Source organism: Danio aesculapii, chromosome 1 (genome assembly GCF_903798145.1).
Source record: "Danio aesculapii chromosome 1, fDanAes4.1, whole genome shotgun sequence".
Classification (NCBI taxonomy): domain Eukaryota; kingdom Metazoa; phylum Chordata; class Actinopteri; order Cypriniformes; family Danionidae; genus Danio; species Danio aesculapii.
Window position 1 is genome coordinate 43,509,437 of NC_079435.1, and position 19,418 is coordinate 43,528,854.

A 19,418-nucleotide genomic window follows, 5' to 3' on the forward strand; every position below is an offset into this window, starting at 1 on the left:
AAAAGATCAGAGAGTGTGAATGACAGATGAAGAAGGACGCGAGTGTGAAAGACAGAAAAGACGAAAGACGAGGAACAGAAGAGAGACACAATGAGAAATTAGAGCAAGAGAGAGAGGAAGAGAAGCAGAGAGGAATGTAACACTATATGAAAATGAAGATCTGGATGGTGTGAATGTAATATATACTGTGTATATATACAGCAGATGATCCCTGAGGGTGGACTATTCCAGAAGCCAGCAGCCTACTATTAAAGAGAAATTCCTGTTACACTTATACATGCATTACCTCCCACACACTGACACCATACAGACTGGGTTAAAACCTCTCAGATGCAATATATATGTACACACACGCACACACACTGACGTTTATAACATGGAACATACCAGCACTGCTTTTAGCAACAGATGTAATTTTAGACTTCAGACTAAATTGCATTTTAAATTTGGTCACATTTTAGTCGTCTGAATATTGTTCTGTTGTGCAACCGTAATCCAATTTGTTCAGTTGATCTCTAATGCTTGACCTTCATTAGTCGCCTCAATGGCTCGCTTGTCTCCATCCGAATCATAGACATGCACATACCTTGAAAGCTCTCTCCCAATTACATGCATTCCTTTTGACATTCCTATTGTGCACAATTACTATAGTAAACTCCTGTTCAAATGTTTGAGGTCAATCAGAAAAACTGGTAGGTTTGTTTAGCAAGGATGCATTAAATTGATTAATGTCACAAGACATTTATATTTTTAAAAAAGTCACAAAAGGATTTTCTTTCAGTTTGGCTGTAATATAAATAATTAAATAAATAAATAAATAAATAAATAAGGGTGGCACGGTGACTCAGTGGTTAGCACTGTCGCCTCACAGCAAGAAGATTGCTGGCTGGGTCAGTTGGCATTTCGGTGTGGAGTTTGCATGTTCCCCCCATGTTCGCATGGGTTTCCTCCGGGTGCTCTGGTTTCCCCCACAGTTGCACTATAGGTGAATGAAATAAACTAAATTGGCCGTAATGTATGTGTGTAAATGTGAGTGTATGGATGTTTCCCTGTACTGGGTTGCAGCTGGAAGGACATCCATTCGCTGTGTAAAACATACAGTATGCTGGCTAAGTTGGCGGTTTATTCCGCTGTGGCACCCCCTGATGAATAAAGAGACTAAGCCGGAGGAAAATAAATGAATGAATGAATGAATGAATGAATGAATGAATAAATGAATGAACGAATAAATAAATAAAAGTTTATATTTAAAAATGTAAAAGCTGCCAAGGACAATATTATTAACCCACTTATTTTTTTTCAATTGTCTATAGAACAAAAGACTGTTGTCCTATGATTTGCCTAATTAACCTAACATAATTAACCCAGTTAAGCATTTATACTACACTTCAAGACGAATACTAGTATCTTGCCAAATATTTAATAAAATATTATGTACTGTCATCATGGCAAAGACAAATAAATCTAAATATTGGGAATGCGCTGTTAAAATTATTACACTGTAAAACCCAGTAAGTTAAAGTAATTCAAACCATTTGAGGAAACTGATTGCAACAAATCATTTAAGTTCAAAAACTAATCCTAATGAGTGAACTTAATCCATTTGAGTACATGAAACCATTTGAGCACAGTAAAACCCAATAAATTAAGAGAACTCAAACCAACTGAGTACTGTAAAACTCAATAGGTTAAGGCAACTCAAACCGTTTGAGGAAACTGATTTATACAAGCTCCTTGAACTGACTGAGACTCTTTTTGAATGAGTATAATTAACTTTCAGTAAGATTTGAGTTAACTACACTCATTTTAAAAATGTTTTTTTTAATAATTTGTCTTTAATGGCCCGTTTCGACTGAGTTGTACGGTATGGTACACTGTAAAAAAAACTAATTTTTTCTAGGGTGCCGGAAAAAATGTAACATAACGACTGTTAAATTACAGAAATTTTAACGTCTGTTATTTTATGGTAAATTTCTGTAATTTAAAATCTGTTATTTTATGGTAAATTTCTGTAATTTAACATCTGTTATTTTATGGTAAATTTCTGTCATTTAACGTCTGTAATTTTATGGTAAATTTCTGTAATTTAACATCTGTTATTTATGGTAAATTTCTGTCATTTAACGTCTGCTCTTTTATGGTAAATTCCTGTAATTTAACATCTGTTATTTTATGGTAAATTCCTGTAATTTAACATCTGTTATTTTATGGTAAATTTCTGTCATTTAACGTCTGCTCTTTTATGGTAAATTCCTGTAATTTAACATCTGTTATTTTATGGTAAATTTCTGTCATTTAACGTCTGTAATTTTATGGTAAATTTCTGTATATTAACATCTGTTATTTTATGGTAAATTTCTGTCATTTAACGTCTGTTATTTTATGTAAATTTCTGTAATTTAATGTCCCCAGCTGCCGGAAGCTCAAACAAACCTTGCCATCATCTTAATGAACAGCCACAAAGCCAAGAAGATAAACCTGTTGTTGTTTACAAGGTAAAAAAATTTCGTTTGAGTGGTTTCACTTTCTCAAGAGTGCTAACGATCACTTGCCGCGCATCTATATTTGAAATAACGAACTTCTTGAGCTTATGATAATAACGTGCAGGTGATTATTGAAGCACTTCTGATATCGTTGCAGAAATGGACAAACGTGAGAGTGAAGCATGATAAAACAGGAGAAGCAAATGATTCTTTCAGCAACCTAAAAGATGAACAAACTGCCATGTTTAACCATTACATTGCCGTTTGGACTATTACTTGGAACTCGGATGGACGAAATTACTTTTTAACAAGAGGTTACATGTGCTGGTGAAGAATAAAAATGAGAGGTTTGTGCTAGCTGTATTTGTTTCGTACTGTTTATGAACCCAAATAAGGCCTAAATATAAGTTTGAGGTATTTTTTATTTGCAATTGGTAACATTTCAGAGACAGTAAGGGTCTGTATGTGTTCATAAATGTTTTATTTTATTTTTATTTTTTAATTATCGCAGACTTGCAATAGGCTATTTTGCATTATCAATGATCTGCAGCTACAATTAAATCCTGTTCATAGAAAGGTTAGTAATAAACATTTATTTATACATAAGTATTTATGTGTATCAAGCATTTGTTTAGGAAGAAGTGCTTCTTTTATTTTGATATGTGTCATTCCGATATGTGAACTTCAAGTGAGAAGGATGTCGACTGCAACTGTACCATTAGCACGCTTTGGCAGTGGAGACACAAGCCTGATAAAAGTGACTAAACCAAACCGTACCATACCACTCAGTGAAAACGGGCCACAATTGTATATTTTACACCGATTAAAAAGGTTATTTTTTTAAATTTACATTTACAGCATATAATAATGGATTAAAAATATTAATGTATATTGTAATATTGCACAATACTCATTGCATGAACATTAGAGATTGTATTTATTTACATTTTTTTTAAACTATTGGAAAAAAGTACTAAACACTGTACATAAATTCAAAAGTTTTGATCGGGTGTCAAAGGGGCTCGCATTTGCACAGTAATTTACACATGCAAATGTGACTAGAGCTTTGAGTTATCGTGCAATTTTCATCAGAGGAAAAACTCACTGATGGTTATTTTTCATCTGAGCGTTCCCTCAAAACAAGAGTAAGAAATCATAGGCAAAAATGGGCACTGTTCACCCAGATCCCCATATTTCTTTGTATGTGACATGTCTTAGGGAAAATGACTTTGGCACAGGCGCAAACACACAGACTTGCTACACATTCTCTCCGAAGGCCTAAAATAGGATTACACCCAGCATACATTTTCCTCCCCCTCTACATTCTTTTCTTCCCTTCCAAAATAATCATAATCCCTCATTGCCTGTCTGAAATGTGGTGCTTTTGTTGAGATTGGGGTGAAAAAGAGATAAAAAAAAAAAGAAAAAAACTTGAAGATAAATGGTAAAAACAATGAAAATAGAGCATGGAGAAGGTCTGGCAAGCCCATGTGGAATACACATGACTTTGATTTAAACAAAGATATGCGGCTCGGTGAGGAGGAGAGAGCTAATCGCTTCAGGAGAGGGTCACTAGACGCACAAAAGGCAAAAGCAGAGACTGAATGCAGATTTGTGATTAAAAACGTGCGCTTGGTGGGTTGAAAGGGTAAACAAATTCATACAAATAAATCAAAAGAATAAATAAAATCCGCTCCTCGTCGGCTGTAATCCGTTAAAGATGCTGTTTTCTTCCAAACGCAAGCGGCGCATGATACAGTTGTGGATATACTCCACGGGTCGCACGCTAAAATTGACTTTGGCTGAGAGAAGCACTTGTTTTGGAACAGCTGCATCCAAACACAGGAGGCTTCCAAACTCATTAGCTGGTCAGTGAAGAAATTAAAGTGGGTTATATTAGCCATCCATCCTTCTCTTGCTTTGTAAGGTGAGATGAAAGCTTGCAGGCGTGCCTTCAATATCGCCTTTTTAATATTTTAACAGCAAATATTTGCTTGATTTGTTCCTTTGGCCTAGTTTCCAGCACCTGCCAGAGCATTTACTGCGGTATTTGAAAGTGTTGAGTATAAACTGACTTTTGTCACTGCTAATTAGCCAGCAAGCGGAAAACTCCTGTCAGGGTGGTCTAACGTACCAAGGACGCCTGCAAAGGAAAAACAAACAGTCTTTCCCGGTCTTCCGAAGGTAAAGCATAAAGTACACTTTAGTTTTTGTATGTGTTTAAAGGTCTGTGTACAGTGTGCGATGCGAAATTTGTCATCTGAACAGCATGCGAGTACTACACACTGGTCATTTTCTGTGACTGAGCACATATTGTGGACACATGCGTATTGAAATATTCTGCAATACTTGGTTTAGAAGGTGTCAAAGCTTAACCGAGCCATTGTTTCACAATGGGAACAGTCAGAACCACAACAACTACTGAAAACAGCAAAAGGAACAGATGCAGCTATCTTCTTAACTGTCACTTTTTTACTTTAAGAGAGTAAGAGTAGACACTGGGCAAGTTTTTTAAGTTGTCATGTGAAGTATATTGTGTTTATGCATGCAAATGTAAAGGTATTGAATATATAAGTATACTGGCGCAAAAAAGTAAACACCTTTTAAATTTTACTATTATTACTAATAATAATTTTATTTACATTATGGTTTAGTCCAAAAATCTGAGAATTGTGCTAAATAAATACATATATAAAATTATAAACATATAAAAGTTATTAAATTATGATTACATATATATATATATATATATATATATATATATATATATATATATATATATATATATATATATATATATATATATATATATATATATATATATATATATATATATATATGATCAATGGGGCAACGCAGTGGCGCAGTAGGTAGTGCTGTCGCCTCACAGCAAGAAGGTCGTTGGTTTGAGCCTCGGCTGGGTTAGTTGGTGCTTCTGTGTGGAGTTTGCATGTTCTCCCTGAGTTAGCAGGGGTTTTCTCCTATAAGGGCTTATTATGCGTTCTCTGTCATCATCTTGTGGATGAACAACATCAACCGTCTTTGTTCTGCTCAGTATGACAGGCTGATGGATGCTGACATGCTGTATCTCAGAAATTATAAATATTTCAAATAAGCACTATCCTTAAAAATAAACTAAATAGTTGCAATCTAAACAACTACATTCTCACCCGAAAAAGCCTCAAAAGTACATTATGTTGTCCAACAGCTGGAATATTTGTCAAACTGTAGTAAGTTTATTCATCTGCTGTCACTTTATGTGGGCGGAGTATGATAGTATGATATGATATGTGTGCGTGATAGTAAAAATAATTAAATTATTATTGCATTTTTTAAATAAATTAGTTGACTGATCTACACACATATACATATGTCCATATATCTACAAGCTGAAATATGCTGTAATAACCCAACAGACATATTGCAGTAATGTAAATTTGGGCAGAAAACAATGCATGTTTTAATAAAGACTATGAAAAATTAGCAAATTTTTTCCTACATTTTGCAAAATATAAATAGTTTTCCTGTTGATTTTGTGTTGAAATGTAATCTGCACATGTTGTGACAGGAACTCGAAAGCAGTTGCCTGTGTTTGATTTTCAGACATAAGATTTCAATAGCCGTTTTTATTACACAGAACTAAACGGAGCAGTTCAGCCGACAAAACTGACATTAGACACGCAATCGCTGATCTAGAGCCAGTTTTTATGCTTTCCATCAAAGCCTCAATACTCGCATGTCAACAAATACAACCGATTCTCGAGCATTATCACCATACCAACATGAGAAACACAAAACAAAACTCAAAAAATGCTACAAAATGTGTGCATAAGCAGGTCCAGTAAAAGCCGGACGCAGTGCGCTGAAGTCTGCACTCTGTGCCCTCTGAATCTGACAACTGTAACTGATTCGACTTGAAAGGTTTCGGGGGTCCAACAATGGCTTCAGATTAAGCAGGGCCAATGGAGAGACGCTTTGAAGAGCTCCAGCGCAAGGACTCACAGTGTCATGTCACTGCTTTTGTGTTTGAAAATTTTATCAATAAGAGCGAGAGCGAGTTGGATTGGGTGGGGGGGGGGGGTCCGTTCAGGATATTGGTGGCAGTTAATTTTGCGTGCAGGAATGTATGTGTGCGCTGGTATCGTTGGCCTCAGTGGTCCGCTTGATCACAAGAGAGATCCGACAGTGTTGCCTAAACATCTCTCAGGAGGGGGTTGGGGAGCCGCTCACAATGCAGGCTCTGTTTGAGAGAGCGAGGCCACAAACATGGCCCTCAACCAGAGAGCCCCGCTCTTCACTGACCTCTTTAGGACCATATGCAAAGATTTACTCATGCTCCGACAGGAAATCAGCACATAAGCTACGCGGCCAGTTCAGAGCTGATATAAATGAAGGGAAGATCAGAGAAAATGTGTGCTATACTTTGTGCCATAACTCACTTAAACACTACAAATCAACTTGCTAACTACTACTAACTTTTAGTTGAAAATATGCATTTATATCTGCCAAAGGTACACATTTCGTGTACAACAAAAATTTTGTGTAGAACAACAAAAATGAAAAATAAAGAATGAAACAAATAGGAAATATACTGGCATTCACTATAAACAATAACAAGATTTTTTTAAATGTATAAAATCATTCAATTATTTTTACTATTACTATACTATTGTTGATTTTACTATTATCTTATTATTATAACTATTATTACTAGCCGGAAGCTAGCTCTCTGCAACTCTCACATGGTCATACACTGAAGTAATGCCCCGGTCAGTACCTGGATGGGAGACCACATGGGAAAGCTAGGTTGCTGCCGGAAGTGGTGTTAGTGAGACCAGCAGGGGGCACTCAACTTGTGGTCTGTATGGGTCCTAACACCCCCAGTACATTGATGGAGACTCTATACTGCTCAGTGAGCGCCATCTTTCAGACGGTTCAGAGGTTGACTCTCTGTGGTTGTTAAAATCCCGAATTTGCCCACTGGCCTCTGTCCATCATGGCCTTCTAACTCCTACGATGGATGCTGCACACTGGTGGATAAGCTACATTATTATGATTTCAAATATAATAATATGTACTCATAAATCATAAAAATAATGTAGTTTGAAGGATAGTGTCAAAGTATAAAGCTGTAATACTGTCAATTAATTACAATTTTGAGGCTGTACTGTGATCATTAAATAGTCTTTTACTTTGCAATCAAATACACCTAATTAATACGCCTAACAAGATTTGTTTGTATATAAACTGAATGATATTTTAGCAGATGTTTGTTTTTTGCAAACCATGGTAAAGATGTAGTCATAAGGGCATATTCTAGTGTAGAAAAATTCCAAAGTAAATCTGTAATATATTTCTTTTTTGATGAAAAGTCCTCTTTTCATCTTTGACCCATTTGCAAAACCAACATGACTGAAAGGCATGATCAATCCCACTGTTCTCATAAGATAAACATATAACTAAATTAAAGCAAGACAGCGAGACTGTCAGAGGAAGCGAAATGAAAGAGCAAGGAGCCAGACGGCTTCATCCTCCTCACACGCTCCAGGAATGAGACAATGGAAGATTCCAGGAACTCTGGCCAAAAACTCTCCGTCCGCCAGGCCAAGGAATGTCTGCCAGCATGTTGTGACGTGAGGTATTTGAAGAACATTCGGGGGAACCTTCAGACATCAAAAAATGTCTACAAAAGCGGAGCTGACTCTAACCACAGAAATTGTCCAAAATGTGCTATTTTCAGAGTCTTTTCCTAGAATGACATTTGATACTTCAAAATAAATGTGTTAAAACAACAATTTTTTTAGAGACAACTTAATGGTTTTATGTTCAATCCACATAAATGTATCAAAAATATGTTAATTTCAATTTATGTTGAGTCAACATGAAGGAATTATGTGGAACCCAACATTTTGCAGAAGACCCATTACAACCCGCATGCACCCAAGATTCTCATAGAAATCAGTCAAGTTTGGTGAAGGAAAAAATCATGGTTTGGGGTTACATTCAGTATGGGGGTGTGCAAGAGATCTACAGAGTGGATAGCAACATCAACAGCCTGAGGTATCAAGACATTTGTGCTGCCCATTACATTACAAACCACAGGAGAGGGCAAATTTTCAACAAGATAACACTCCTCATACTTCAGCCTCTACATCAAAGTTCTTGAAAGCAAAGAAGGTCAAGGTGCTCCAGGATTGGCCAGCCCAGTCACAAGCAATAAACATTATTGAGCTTGTAAGATGAAGTAGGAGGCATTGAAGATAAATCCAAAGAATCTTGATGAACTCTGGGAGTCCTGCAAGAACGCTTTCTTTGCCATTCCAGATGACTTTATTAATAAGTTATTTGAGTCATTGCAGAGATGTATGGATGCAGTCGTCCAAGCTCATGGGAGTCATACACAATAATCATTCTTTTTCCACTACACCATGACTTTATATTCTATACTGTACATTATTTCTGTTAAGTGACAAGACTTTTGTCTAAGCAAAGTCAGACCTTACAAAATCAAGGCCTTTCCTGAGGCCTTTGCTTTTCATATAAGCCACTTCTGATACCAAATGATCAACTAGAAGTCATTATTTGTTGTTCCCAAAACTTGGATAGGTGACAAGACTTTTGTCAGGTGGTGTAAGTGGATTGAACATAAAACAATTAAGTTGTTCCCAAAACAACTCAAGAATCGGGTTGTTTCAGTTAATTTTAAATAAGTAGTTTGAACAAACAACAAACGTGATTTTTTGAGTGTTCAGTGCAGCTTATAGCCCGGATGACACAGAACCTGTACATCCTGTAAAGTCCCTGTAAAGCATGTATTTAAGAACTATAAGGTTTAATAACTGCATTTTGTGCTTTCCCTATCTCGTCTAAAATGCCTTTCAACAGCAAGATGCTGTGCTCCTTTTTTAATCCTGAAGGCTGATATGAGCACAAGCAGGAACGACCTTTGGGACCTACAGTGCCAATGCAGGAATGAGGAAACTCAATTTGGAAAGTTAGAAATGCTTGGGTTGCTGTTCCTTCCTTGCCACCAGCGAAATATACATGCACAAAAAAAGTGAGTCATTTCTGCCCCTCATAGTGATCTCCAAAAAAAAAAAAGAAGTCCAGGCCTCTATGGTGAGCGCACAATGCTCTGCTTCCATAAACACTTCATTAGCAATTCAATTACCTGCGTGCTGACAGATCTGGTGCCATCTGTTGCATTCACCGTCAGGTTGTAATGGGATTTCTGCTCTGCGTCCAGCGCTTGGGCCACAATCATTGTCCCGCTCGCCTTCCCCACCTCGAATCGACTGTCAGAATTACCACCTGTTGAGAGGAGGTTTTCAGCACAAGCAAAATGGACAGGAAATTAGACGGCCATCATCGCAAGTTAGCCAGTTGAAGACAGGAGAGATAGAAAGAGAGAACTGCACAGGTGGCAAAAACCAGTGTCAGGTGTGTGCTTTTGCAGCAACTGTTTGACACTTTGTGTGTGATCACAAAAATGGCTGACAGACATGCAGGCTACCATATCATTGCCTTAGTGCTTAACATATATGACTATATTCTTGTTTAATATTATAAAGCGATAACAAATAAAAGTGTCCACAATAAATATAGAAAAAAATACAAGCAAATATTATTTTACCCTATTCTTTTCTATTCTATTATCATTCATTCATTTTCTTTTTTGGCTTAGTCCCTTTATTATTCCAGGGTCGCCACAGCGGAATGAACCGTCAACTTATCCAACATATGTTTTACGCAGCTGCAACCCATCACTGGGAAACAGCCATACACACTCATTCACACACATACACTACGGACAATTTAGCCTAACCAATTCACCTGTACCGCATGTCTTTGGACTTATGGGGGAAACCGGAGCACCCGGAGGAAACCCACGCGAACACTATACTATATTATATCATACTATATTATATTATTTTATATTATATTATATTATATTATATTATACTACATTATATTATATTATATTATATTATATTATATTATATTATATTATATTATATTATATTATATTATATTATACTACATTACATTATATTATATTATATTATATTATATTATATTATATTATATTATATTATATTATATTATATTATATTATATTATATTATATTATACTACATTACATTACATTATATTATATTATATTATATTATATTATATTATATTATATTATATTATACTACATTACATTACATTATATTATATTATATTATATTATATTATATTATATTATATTATATTATATTATATTATATTATACTACATTACATTATATTATATTATATTATATTATATTATATTATATTATATTATATTATATTATATTACAGTATACTATATTATATTAATTTGATTGTGATGACTTTTTTTTCAGATATTTTACAATAATATTAATGGGTGGTGAAGTAGGTTTGCTAAAAAAATAATACTAATAAAAATAAAAGTCAATGAACAACAACTGTCCAGATTAAAGACAACCAAAGCATTTTTCATTTTATTTTATACAAAATTTTATTGACATTATTTTTTTCTGCAGATTTTTGGACATTATTAAAAGCAAATCAGGTTTCACAAAATATCTGCAGGCCTGTAGCCAGTCTGCTAAAAGGGGTGGTTATTCTTTCTCAAAAAGTGGACCTTTTTGCAGTTATTCACCTCATTTTCTATTTAATCATGAGATTTAAATACTCATTTTAGTGACTATTTAGTTGAATTAACTTGTCGGGTGGTCATCATAACCACATATTTGATGTACCAAAAACATTTCGTAAACATTTACCACAAAGAAACATGAAAAAAAAATATTTTTAAAATACAAATTTATCATAATACATCGTTAGAAAATAGCAATCTGTTAAAGTTTTCAATTAAAAACTGTAGCCTATTATAATTTATTAGGCAAATAACAAACTGGCCTGCACATTCAAATTTTCTCAGTCAGAATTTGGCCATTTGAATAATAAAAATTAAAACATAGTAAGAATAATAATAATAATAATAATAATAATAATAAATAATAATAAAATGAAAATAATTATAATAAAAATAACAATAATGTAGAGCTTCATGATTTTTCTAGCCTCTTTTGAAAAAAGTTCATTTGAATATTCATGGATAACAACAATAGCCAAATAAGTATTTAAATTAATTTTAATATGAGCCGCTTTTGGTGCTTCGCACCTTTTTATTGTTTTTTTTTTTTTTGTTTCTGGAACAAGTTCCATGATTTAAAATAAAAGTATTTTCTTGCACAGCTGAGCTGGGATGTTTGGAAAAACAATTGTTTTCATTGGACAAAACTAATTAGCTGAAGGATTCCACTTTACAATTTATAATGACTTAGCAGTCAAAATAGGACAAATGAGCTCATGTATGGGATAAATATTGGACCCTTGTCAGTGACTAGTGGGTCTTTCGAACTAACCGAAAGCCCCCTCCCTCCACGGCTACGGGCCTGATCTGTATATAAACAGAATAAAAACAAACAACAAATAACTAACAAAAGCATATTGCATTCCTTAGGAGAGGCTTTAACCTTATATCTAAAGCTTTCTTTGATCTTTTATTTTCTAATAGTTAATCCCAATTAAAAGAAATAACATGAAAATCTAATTAATTTTAGAAATAATAATAATAATAATAATAATAATAAAAATAAAAACAATGTTCCCAACAAAAGAAGTGCCCTTCCCATCACAGTGTAAAGTAAAAGATATTAAAAGTAAGCAACATTTTTGACCCTAAAACATTAAAATGTTGTTGCAGAGATAGAATGATAACCATGCACCTATAAGCAGATTAGCTGCTCATTAGTAGATTTTGGATTTGGCACAAGGAAAAGCTAATACTTCATCAGTATTTCAACTTTTTTTGGCATTTAGCATTTAGAGATTGCTGGCAGAAACAAATAAGTATTCAAAAAACAAACATATTTGCCAATAGTTAATTATTTATATTTTGATTAGAATGTTGAGTACACATTCCTCACTTGATTTCAGCAATTTTATGCTCATTAAAAATAATCCGTATTACACCAATGTAGCAGTCACCCTGCACTTATGATCTTGCCAGCAAGCCCTGAATCATCAACTTGATTATATGACCAAACATAAATATAACAATAATAATAAGTAGAAGAAACTATAAAACACACACATGAAAGAAAATGAGAGCACTAGGTCTTCAAAGTGAACAACACTAAGTGCATAGGCTGGCAATGAAAAAAAGCCATTCTTTTTGTATGCACTAGGTGGACATACATAAATCAATTTGATGTAATAGTATAAATGTAACTCTTTCATTGCCAGCTTCTCTGCCCTCAGCAAGAAAGGATCAAAACTTGAGACGTGGTGCAACCAATGTGAAACACTCACGACACAGCACAAGTACAAAAGCACATGACAGATACCATAATGGTAGTATTATGAGATCTGCGGCAGGTACCTTCTGCAGTGCAGTTCAGGTCGCAAGCCATCTGAACGATGTAAAACAGCTCTTTAGCCGCTATGTCCTCTTCGAAAGCCAAGAGGCAAACAAGAGGAAGAAAGCCAAACCCAAACCATTCCAGAATAAAAGGAGAACAGGAGGAAAAAGGAGAGAGAAAAGTAAAGTTTGTCAGTGACAGATTGGTTAAAAGATAAAGGGACAGGAAGAGGATGCGAGTTACGGTAGTATTATTAAGACAGTTCTACTGAGAAGATAAACACAGAGATAGAGCTTATGTCATGCAAAGACATTTCATCTAAAGAGTTTGATTAGAAGATTTCATCAATTCAGCTTGTTAGGATGCAAGTTTGAGCATGTAAAGGCTGTCATACAAACGGCGTACCTGTTATTTCAAACCAGACTGGTGTGTCGACAGGCTCCAGGCTGATGACCCCGAGCATGTGGGACACGGTGTCACTCTCCATGACGGAAAAGGTGTAAAAGGGCTCATCGAATACCAGAGGGACTGTGCTCGGCTCCGGCTTGGGGATCCATTCGATGTGTAGACGGCAGGTGGCCGATTTCTGGGGTCGGCCGTTATCCACAGCTTTAATCTGGAGGGTAAATGTTGAATAAAATGTAAAACCAATAACACAATTGTTTAAAACGAATGAATGGCTTTAGACATTTACATAGCAGACTTTAACCCACCGGAAGTCTTTTATTCACTCTTTGAAAAGTGTATCACGATCAATGATCAGCCATTTCAAGAGTTCACACTTAGCTGATAATCAATGAAGCGTATTTGGCATGCTGTCCCGGAAGAGAGCCCTGAGCTTGTAAAATCCTCGAGCCCGGGGCTCCCTCCCGTTAAAGGGCGAGAGCGGAGTTCGAGCTCAGGTAGGTCTCGAGGACTCCCCTGCTTGTCACCACGTGAGTGTAAACTAGTGTTGTTTTGGGTGATAATTTGGTTTAGTCAATTGGCTATAGTTTATGTTTTTGGACGGTGGGAGGATACCGGGGGACCCGGGGGAAACCCACGCAAACACGGGGAGAACATGTAAACTCCGCACAGAAACACCAACCAGCGCGATAGGAGGTTGGACCAGCGGTGTTCTTGCTGTGAGGCAACAGTGCTAGCCACTGGGCCACCATGTCGCCCTATCGGAAAAAGGCGGAGGAAGTAGGGGTGGAAGGGGGGGAAGCTTCAAGACGAAGATAACTGGAGTGAAAAACTCTGGTTATTTATAGTGCTTCCGTAATCATCTAATGGGTCAGATTACGGAGCTGATGAGGACCCAGCCGTGTTGATCATAAGCACATGATCCTCTCAAAATTAGTTTATACATAAACCACACTTATCTAGGTTTGTTGTTTCAAAGACACTAAGATTTTCTATAATGTTTACATGAAGTCATGACAGTTTTTCTTACAAAAAAAAAAGTAAAATGCTGGTAAAGTGTCTCCACACCAAATGCGGAATTAAGTATTCACACAAGTAAATTATATACAAAGTGAATGCAGATGCACAAAAAGAGTCAAATTATCACTGGGAGGTGTGAATGATGTGGAATGTATGATTTGTTTGCTGTAAACGTAGAATTCACCTCAATCGGGTCTTCTCCATTAAAAAATTTTACTCGGATGGGTGACTTATCTAGAGAGAGCGATGTGGTGCTCTGCATTGGGTGTGAACCCACCATCAGATTAGCTCTGGAATAAAAGTAAATGTGTTCTCAAATAATAAAACGGCAGGGACTGGCAACATTCATTCATTCATTTTCTTTTCAGCTTAGTCCCTTTATTAATCAGGGGTCGTCACAGCGGAATGAACCGCCAACTTATCCAGCACATGTTTTACACAGCGGATGCCCTTCCAGCTGCAACCCATCTCTGGGAAACATCCATACACACTCATTCACACTCATACACTACGGTCAATTTAGCCTACCCAATTCACTTGTACTGCATGTCTTTGGACTGTGGGGGAAACCGGAGCACCCAGAGGAAACCTACGCGAACGCAGGGAGAACATGCAAACAGCACCGTGCAAAATTTATATTAAAATATTCTCATTTGGCTTATTATTCAACGACAACAGTCCCTATCACCATTCAATTAGGTGAATTTATTAAACCAAAACTTTAAAAATCTGCAACATTCCACATTATACAGCAAATTTTGATGATATTGTTGGATTCTGAGAATAATACCCAGTTCAGCATCAGAGAATGCATAGAGCTCTATAAACACTATTAAATGTGCTAGAGAAAAACCGGCAGCAGAACACCTGTCTGTGTTGTGTTTGGAAAGCGACAGATGTTGGATAATGAAAGAATGGGAGGTCTGGCAAAAAAATGTCACCAGCCACATGGGCGGCAGGAAGTTCACTTTCCAGTCATAAAACATCAATCAGATGGCCATTCAAGAAAAATGTAGTGGGTGTCAAATCTGAGATCTCAGGTTTCTGCATTCCAAGACACCTTAAATGCTGTAACTCAAGCTAGTAGGCAAAAACGTAATAAAATAATCTACTAAGATCCACTTTTTTATTCTTTCTAAGAATTAAATATAATTGCAAAGAACAAAGCACGTGCTAGAAAAAATGTGTGCGTGCTTACCGTTAGGATGTCATAATCTACAGCAGAAGAAAGCTTCTTGGAGTAAACCATGCCAGTTTTGGGCTCGATGAAGAACTTTCCTTGTTCGTCTCCTTCTTCTATGCTGTAGGAGATCTCAGCATTAGGTCCTTCGTCCTTATCAGAGGCGATGACGCGATACACAGGATCTCTTTTGAGAGCACGCTCTTTCTCCGGCTTCTCCCGTACAGGAAGTTTGATTTTGTAGACTTTCTCCATAAACTGTGGACTGTTGTCGTTCTCGTCCAAGACTTTCACGATGACTCGGACTGTGGTTGACTTCGCAGGAACGCCTTGATCAGAAACTGTTATCTGTGAGATTGAAGAAGCAAGACTATAAGTGTAAATACTATTTCATGATTATCGGTTTTAGAGTAAACAACGGTACATTTTCTGATGGTTAGCATTACCATTTTAATTATTTTATTATCATGAAAACCTTTGAAAACATTACATTACTGTACATTTACATTACATCTCAAAATTATGATAAATAATAATTTATTAATTTCCCATTTTCAAAAATCATGGTAAAATCCAATAAACGCATGACGCCAACCTAATTTCACCAAGTAAACATGTTGATCCGCGAACAACATTCCAATCAGCCAATCAGAATTAAGGGATATGTTTACCATTTATGTTAAGTTTAGGCTTACTGTTTATTTAACTATTATTCCCCTCTAATTTTGAAGCAAGCTTCTTGGTAGTGAGCTAAGCTATTAGTTACTCTACTCAGCTTAACCACACTAAATGCTACAAGAAATGTAGAAAGCTAAACTAAAAGCTACATGGCAAAAGCTACATCTACATCTATGTACATCTACATCTTTTTTTTTTTAAATCAAAGCAACTTCAATCCAAGTCAGTTCTGTCTTAGTAATCAATAAAACTGCCAATGAAACACATGCAGCATAATTGTTAGGTTCAGTTAATTATAATTAATTAATATACTTTTCCACACAGAAACTATTTACTGGACAGCAAAAACAAAACAAAGAAATCAAGAAATCCTGTGTTGCACATTTAAAATGTTATTGTAATGTATAGTAAAAGAAAATAAATAGGAAATATGATAATAGTGTATAGGAAATTACTAAATGTAAATATAGTATTTACAACTCTGTTAATGAATTCTACCACAAAATATAATATTATTAGTAACTATCGTGAACTAATAGTAATTAACATAGTATATTTTAGCTTTTACTACAGTAAAAAGAAAAATATAAAACTGTAAAAAACTTAACAATATAGGGTATATATATATATATATATATATATATATATATATATATATATATATATATATATATATATATATACACACAAACACCATAGTATCTTGAATATTTTAAATATTGTATTTACATTAAACTACTATATATGTATTTGTTTTACTTTTTTTTCATGTAAGTGCACTTGGGCACATTTGAAAAACAAACATTAACAAAATGTGAAACCAATTCAACTCTAACAAGAGCAAAGAATAAACTTTAAGACATGTACTTTGAGGTGTGGTCAGAAATAATTCCTCTACAGTCATCTTTCCATCAAGCAAGTTTCTGTGTCAGCCCAATGATTGATTGCTGACGTCACCGATCGGAGTGAGAGGTGACAGTAACTAACCAAAAAGTTAGTTTTGCACCATCGTAAAAGATGAAGATAAATTCGCCATTCTAGCTAACATATGGATTTACTTTAATCGGCCAGACACCAGCTCTACAGCTCCGTGAATGGCAGTGCGGTCACTTATTGATCAGCGATTAGTAAATGTAGCTTGTGTGGACGCTACTTTACTACTTGCTTAAAATTTCATTTAGAAAGTAGCAATGCTACTGTCACGCTACTGAGAAATATAGTTAAACTAGTAGCATCACTACCCAACACTGGCTAAATAAATACATATTGTAAGTGTAGGATTGCAAGATGGATGGAAAAACAATCATATATACAAATGAGATGATATGGGTATAATCTTAAACCCACTTAGGTGACTAGTTGTTCTGGCAACTCAATGAGTAGCTGTTTGTAAAAAAGTATGCACTTTTGCACATTCCTTCTTCAAAGTTTGATTTGTTTGGAAAGAAAGCTTCAGGGGACTGCAAGAAAACCCTGTAATCGAGGGGGCGGAAAGATTCATTCAGTCAGTTCTAGTTTTCTTCCTCCCTTTCATGTCAAATAACCCCGAAACCCGAGAGAGTCGGTGTCATAATGAACATTTTCAATTAGAGTGACAAAATGAGCGCTACTAAGAGAGCTGCACAGGACAATAATAGAACACGCTCAAGAATATCTGACACGAGTGATTGAAAACCTTCATTATACCGAGTGCTTCAATCAATCGCCGTTCAGAGGTAAAGAAAAATCTCCTGTTCGGAACACCTGGGCAAGTGTTCCTATCTAAGTCAATTGGCTGACAAAATTGAAGTAATTCCCCGTGTGCTTAGCTGTCAAGCAATCTTTTCAGAGGCGCGCAGAAAGGTGGAGAAGGGTTTCCGGGGGTGAGAACAGACAGTTATGCAGTTCTCTATGTGACTGCGGAATGACGTTTCTCCAAGATAATTTCTCTTTAATGACAACTGATGAAAAATACATTTATGAATGTGATAGGCAGACAGGATATGGGATTTTGAGTGTGCTTTTCATTTCTCGTCTAATTCGATTGTGTTTTTTGAAGACCTAGTACTTCAGGTATTAGTAGATCGGTTTAGTTCAATTGTTTTGCAAGCACACCACTGTGACAAAATAAAAGAAGATCTGACAGCGAAGCACTTTTCTCGACAATATGAGCAATAATAGGTACAGGAGCTGTTCCAAACGAGCAGAGACGGCGGCATTAAGCAGACGCTGGTGGTTTGTTGAGCATATACTCATGCTCAGAATGCCGTGTCCAATCTCAGCTGGTATCCGTTAACCAGCTCATTAATTTCCTCTGGATATCTTCAGTTAATCTCGGAAAATGCCCATTTGAGGCGGCTTAATGGCACACTTGCGCATAAGCTGATGAATGCAAACACACAAAGAGATGCAGACATACACACTATTTCCTGCTAATGAACTCAGCAGACTTTGAGTGCAAAATACAACAAACTACCACAGTCTACGTAGGAAGCAGATGAATAACAGGCCAGCGTAGACATTTAGTAGCATCTGTTCAGCGCTCCGTAAAAGCGGTCCAGCTTCTGGTGCGAACAGCGAGTGGACCTTTAATGTGTATTTGTTTTCAAAGCTGTCCATGTGTTTTGGCCAAACAGATTTAATTGAACAGCAAGACAAGGGACTCCGTCAGCTCCCACAGTCTACTCTCCTGAGCCGAGCCCGTTTGAATGCCTGCAATGCAGCGCTTTTAAAAAGCCTTTCCAGTAACTGGAAAGAATTCAGACAGTTGAAATTAAATTTCCAGTTGACAATAAATTGTACCACGTCTGCTCAGAACATCAATTATGCAACTAGATTTCAACATTTTCTGGAGTAAAACGGTCCACAGGGTAAATAAAACATCAAGTTTGAACGTTTGAGGTTACAGAACACCTCTATTTAACAAATCCCTTAATAAGCTACAAATCCCTCACGTCAGTGTTTCATTCATTCATTCATTCATTCATTTTCTTTTCGGCTTATTGCCTTTATTAATCTGGGGTCGCCACAGCGGAATGAACCCCCAACTTATCCAGCATATGTTTAACACAGCGGATGCCCTTCCAGCTGCAACCCATCACTGGGAAACATCCAAACACATTTTTTCACACACATACACTAAGGACAATTTAGCCAACCCAATTCACCTATGGCGCATGTCTTTGGACAATGGGGGAAACCGGAGCACGCAGAGGAAACCCACACAAACACA

At 36.1% G+C, this 19,418-nt stretch overlaps 1 protein-coding gene across 1 annotated transcript in view; it reads right to left on the minus strand.

Annotated features, from left to right (window-relative positions):
- Nucleotides 1-19,418, minus strand: part of fat1a (FAT atypical cadherin 1a) — a 142,355-nt gene that overhangs the window by 54,602 nt on the left and 68,335 nt on the right. Inside the window, 3 exon segments of the mRNA XM_056460918.1 lie at nucleotides 9,655-9,794; nucleotides 13,330-13,540; nucleotides 15,548-15,877. Coding sequence (XP_056316893.1) covers nucleotides 9,655-9,794; nucleotides 13,330-13,540; nucleotides 15,548-15,877 — 681 coding nt within the window.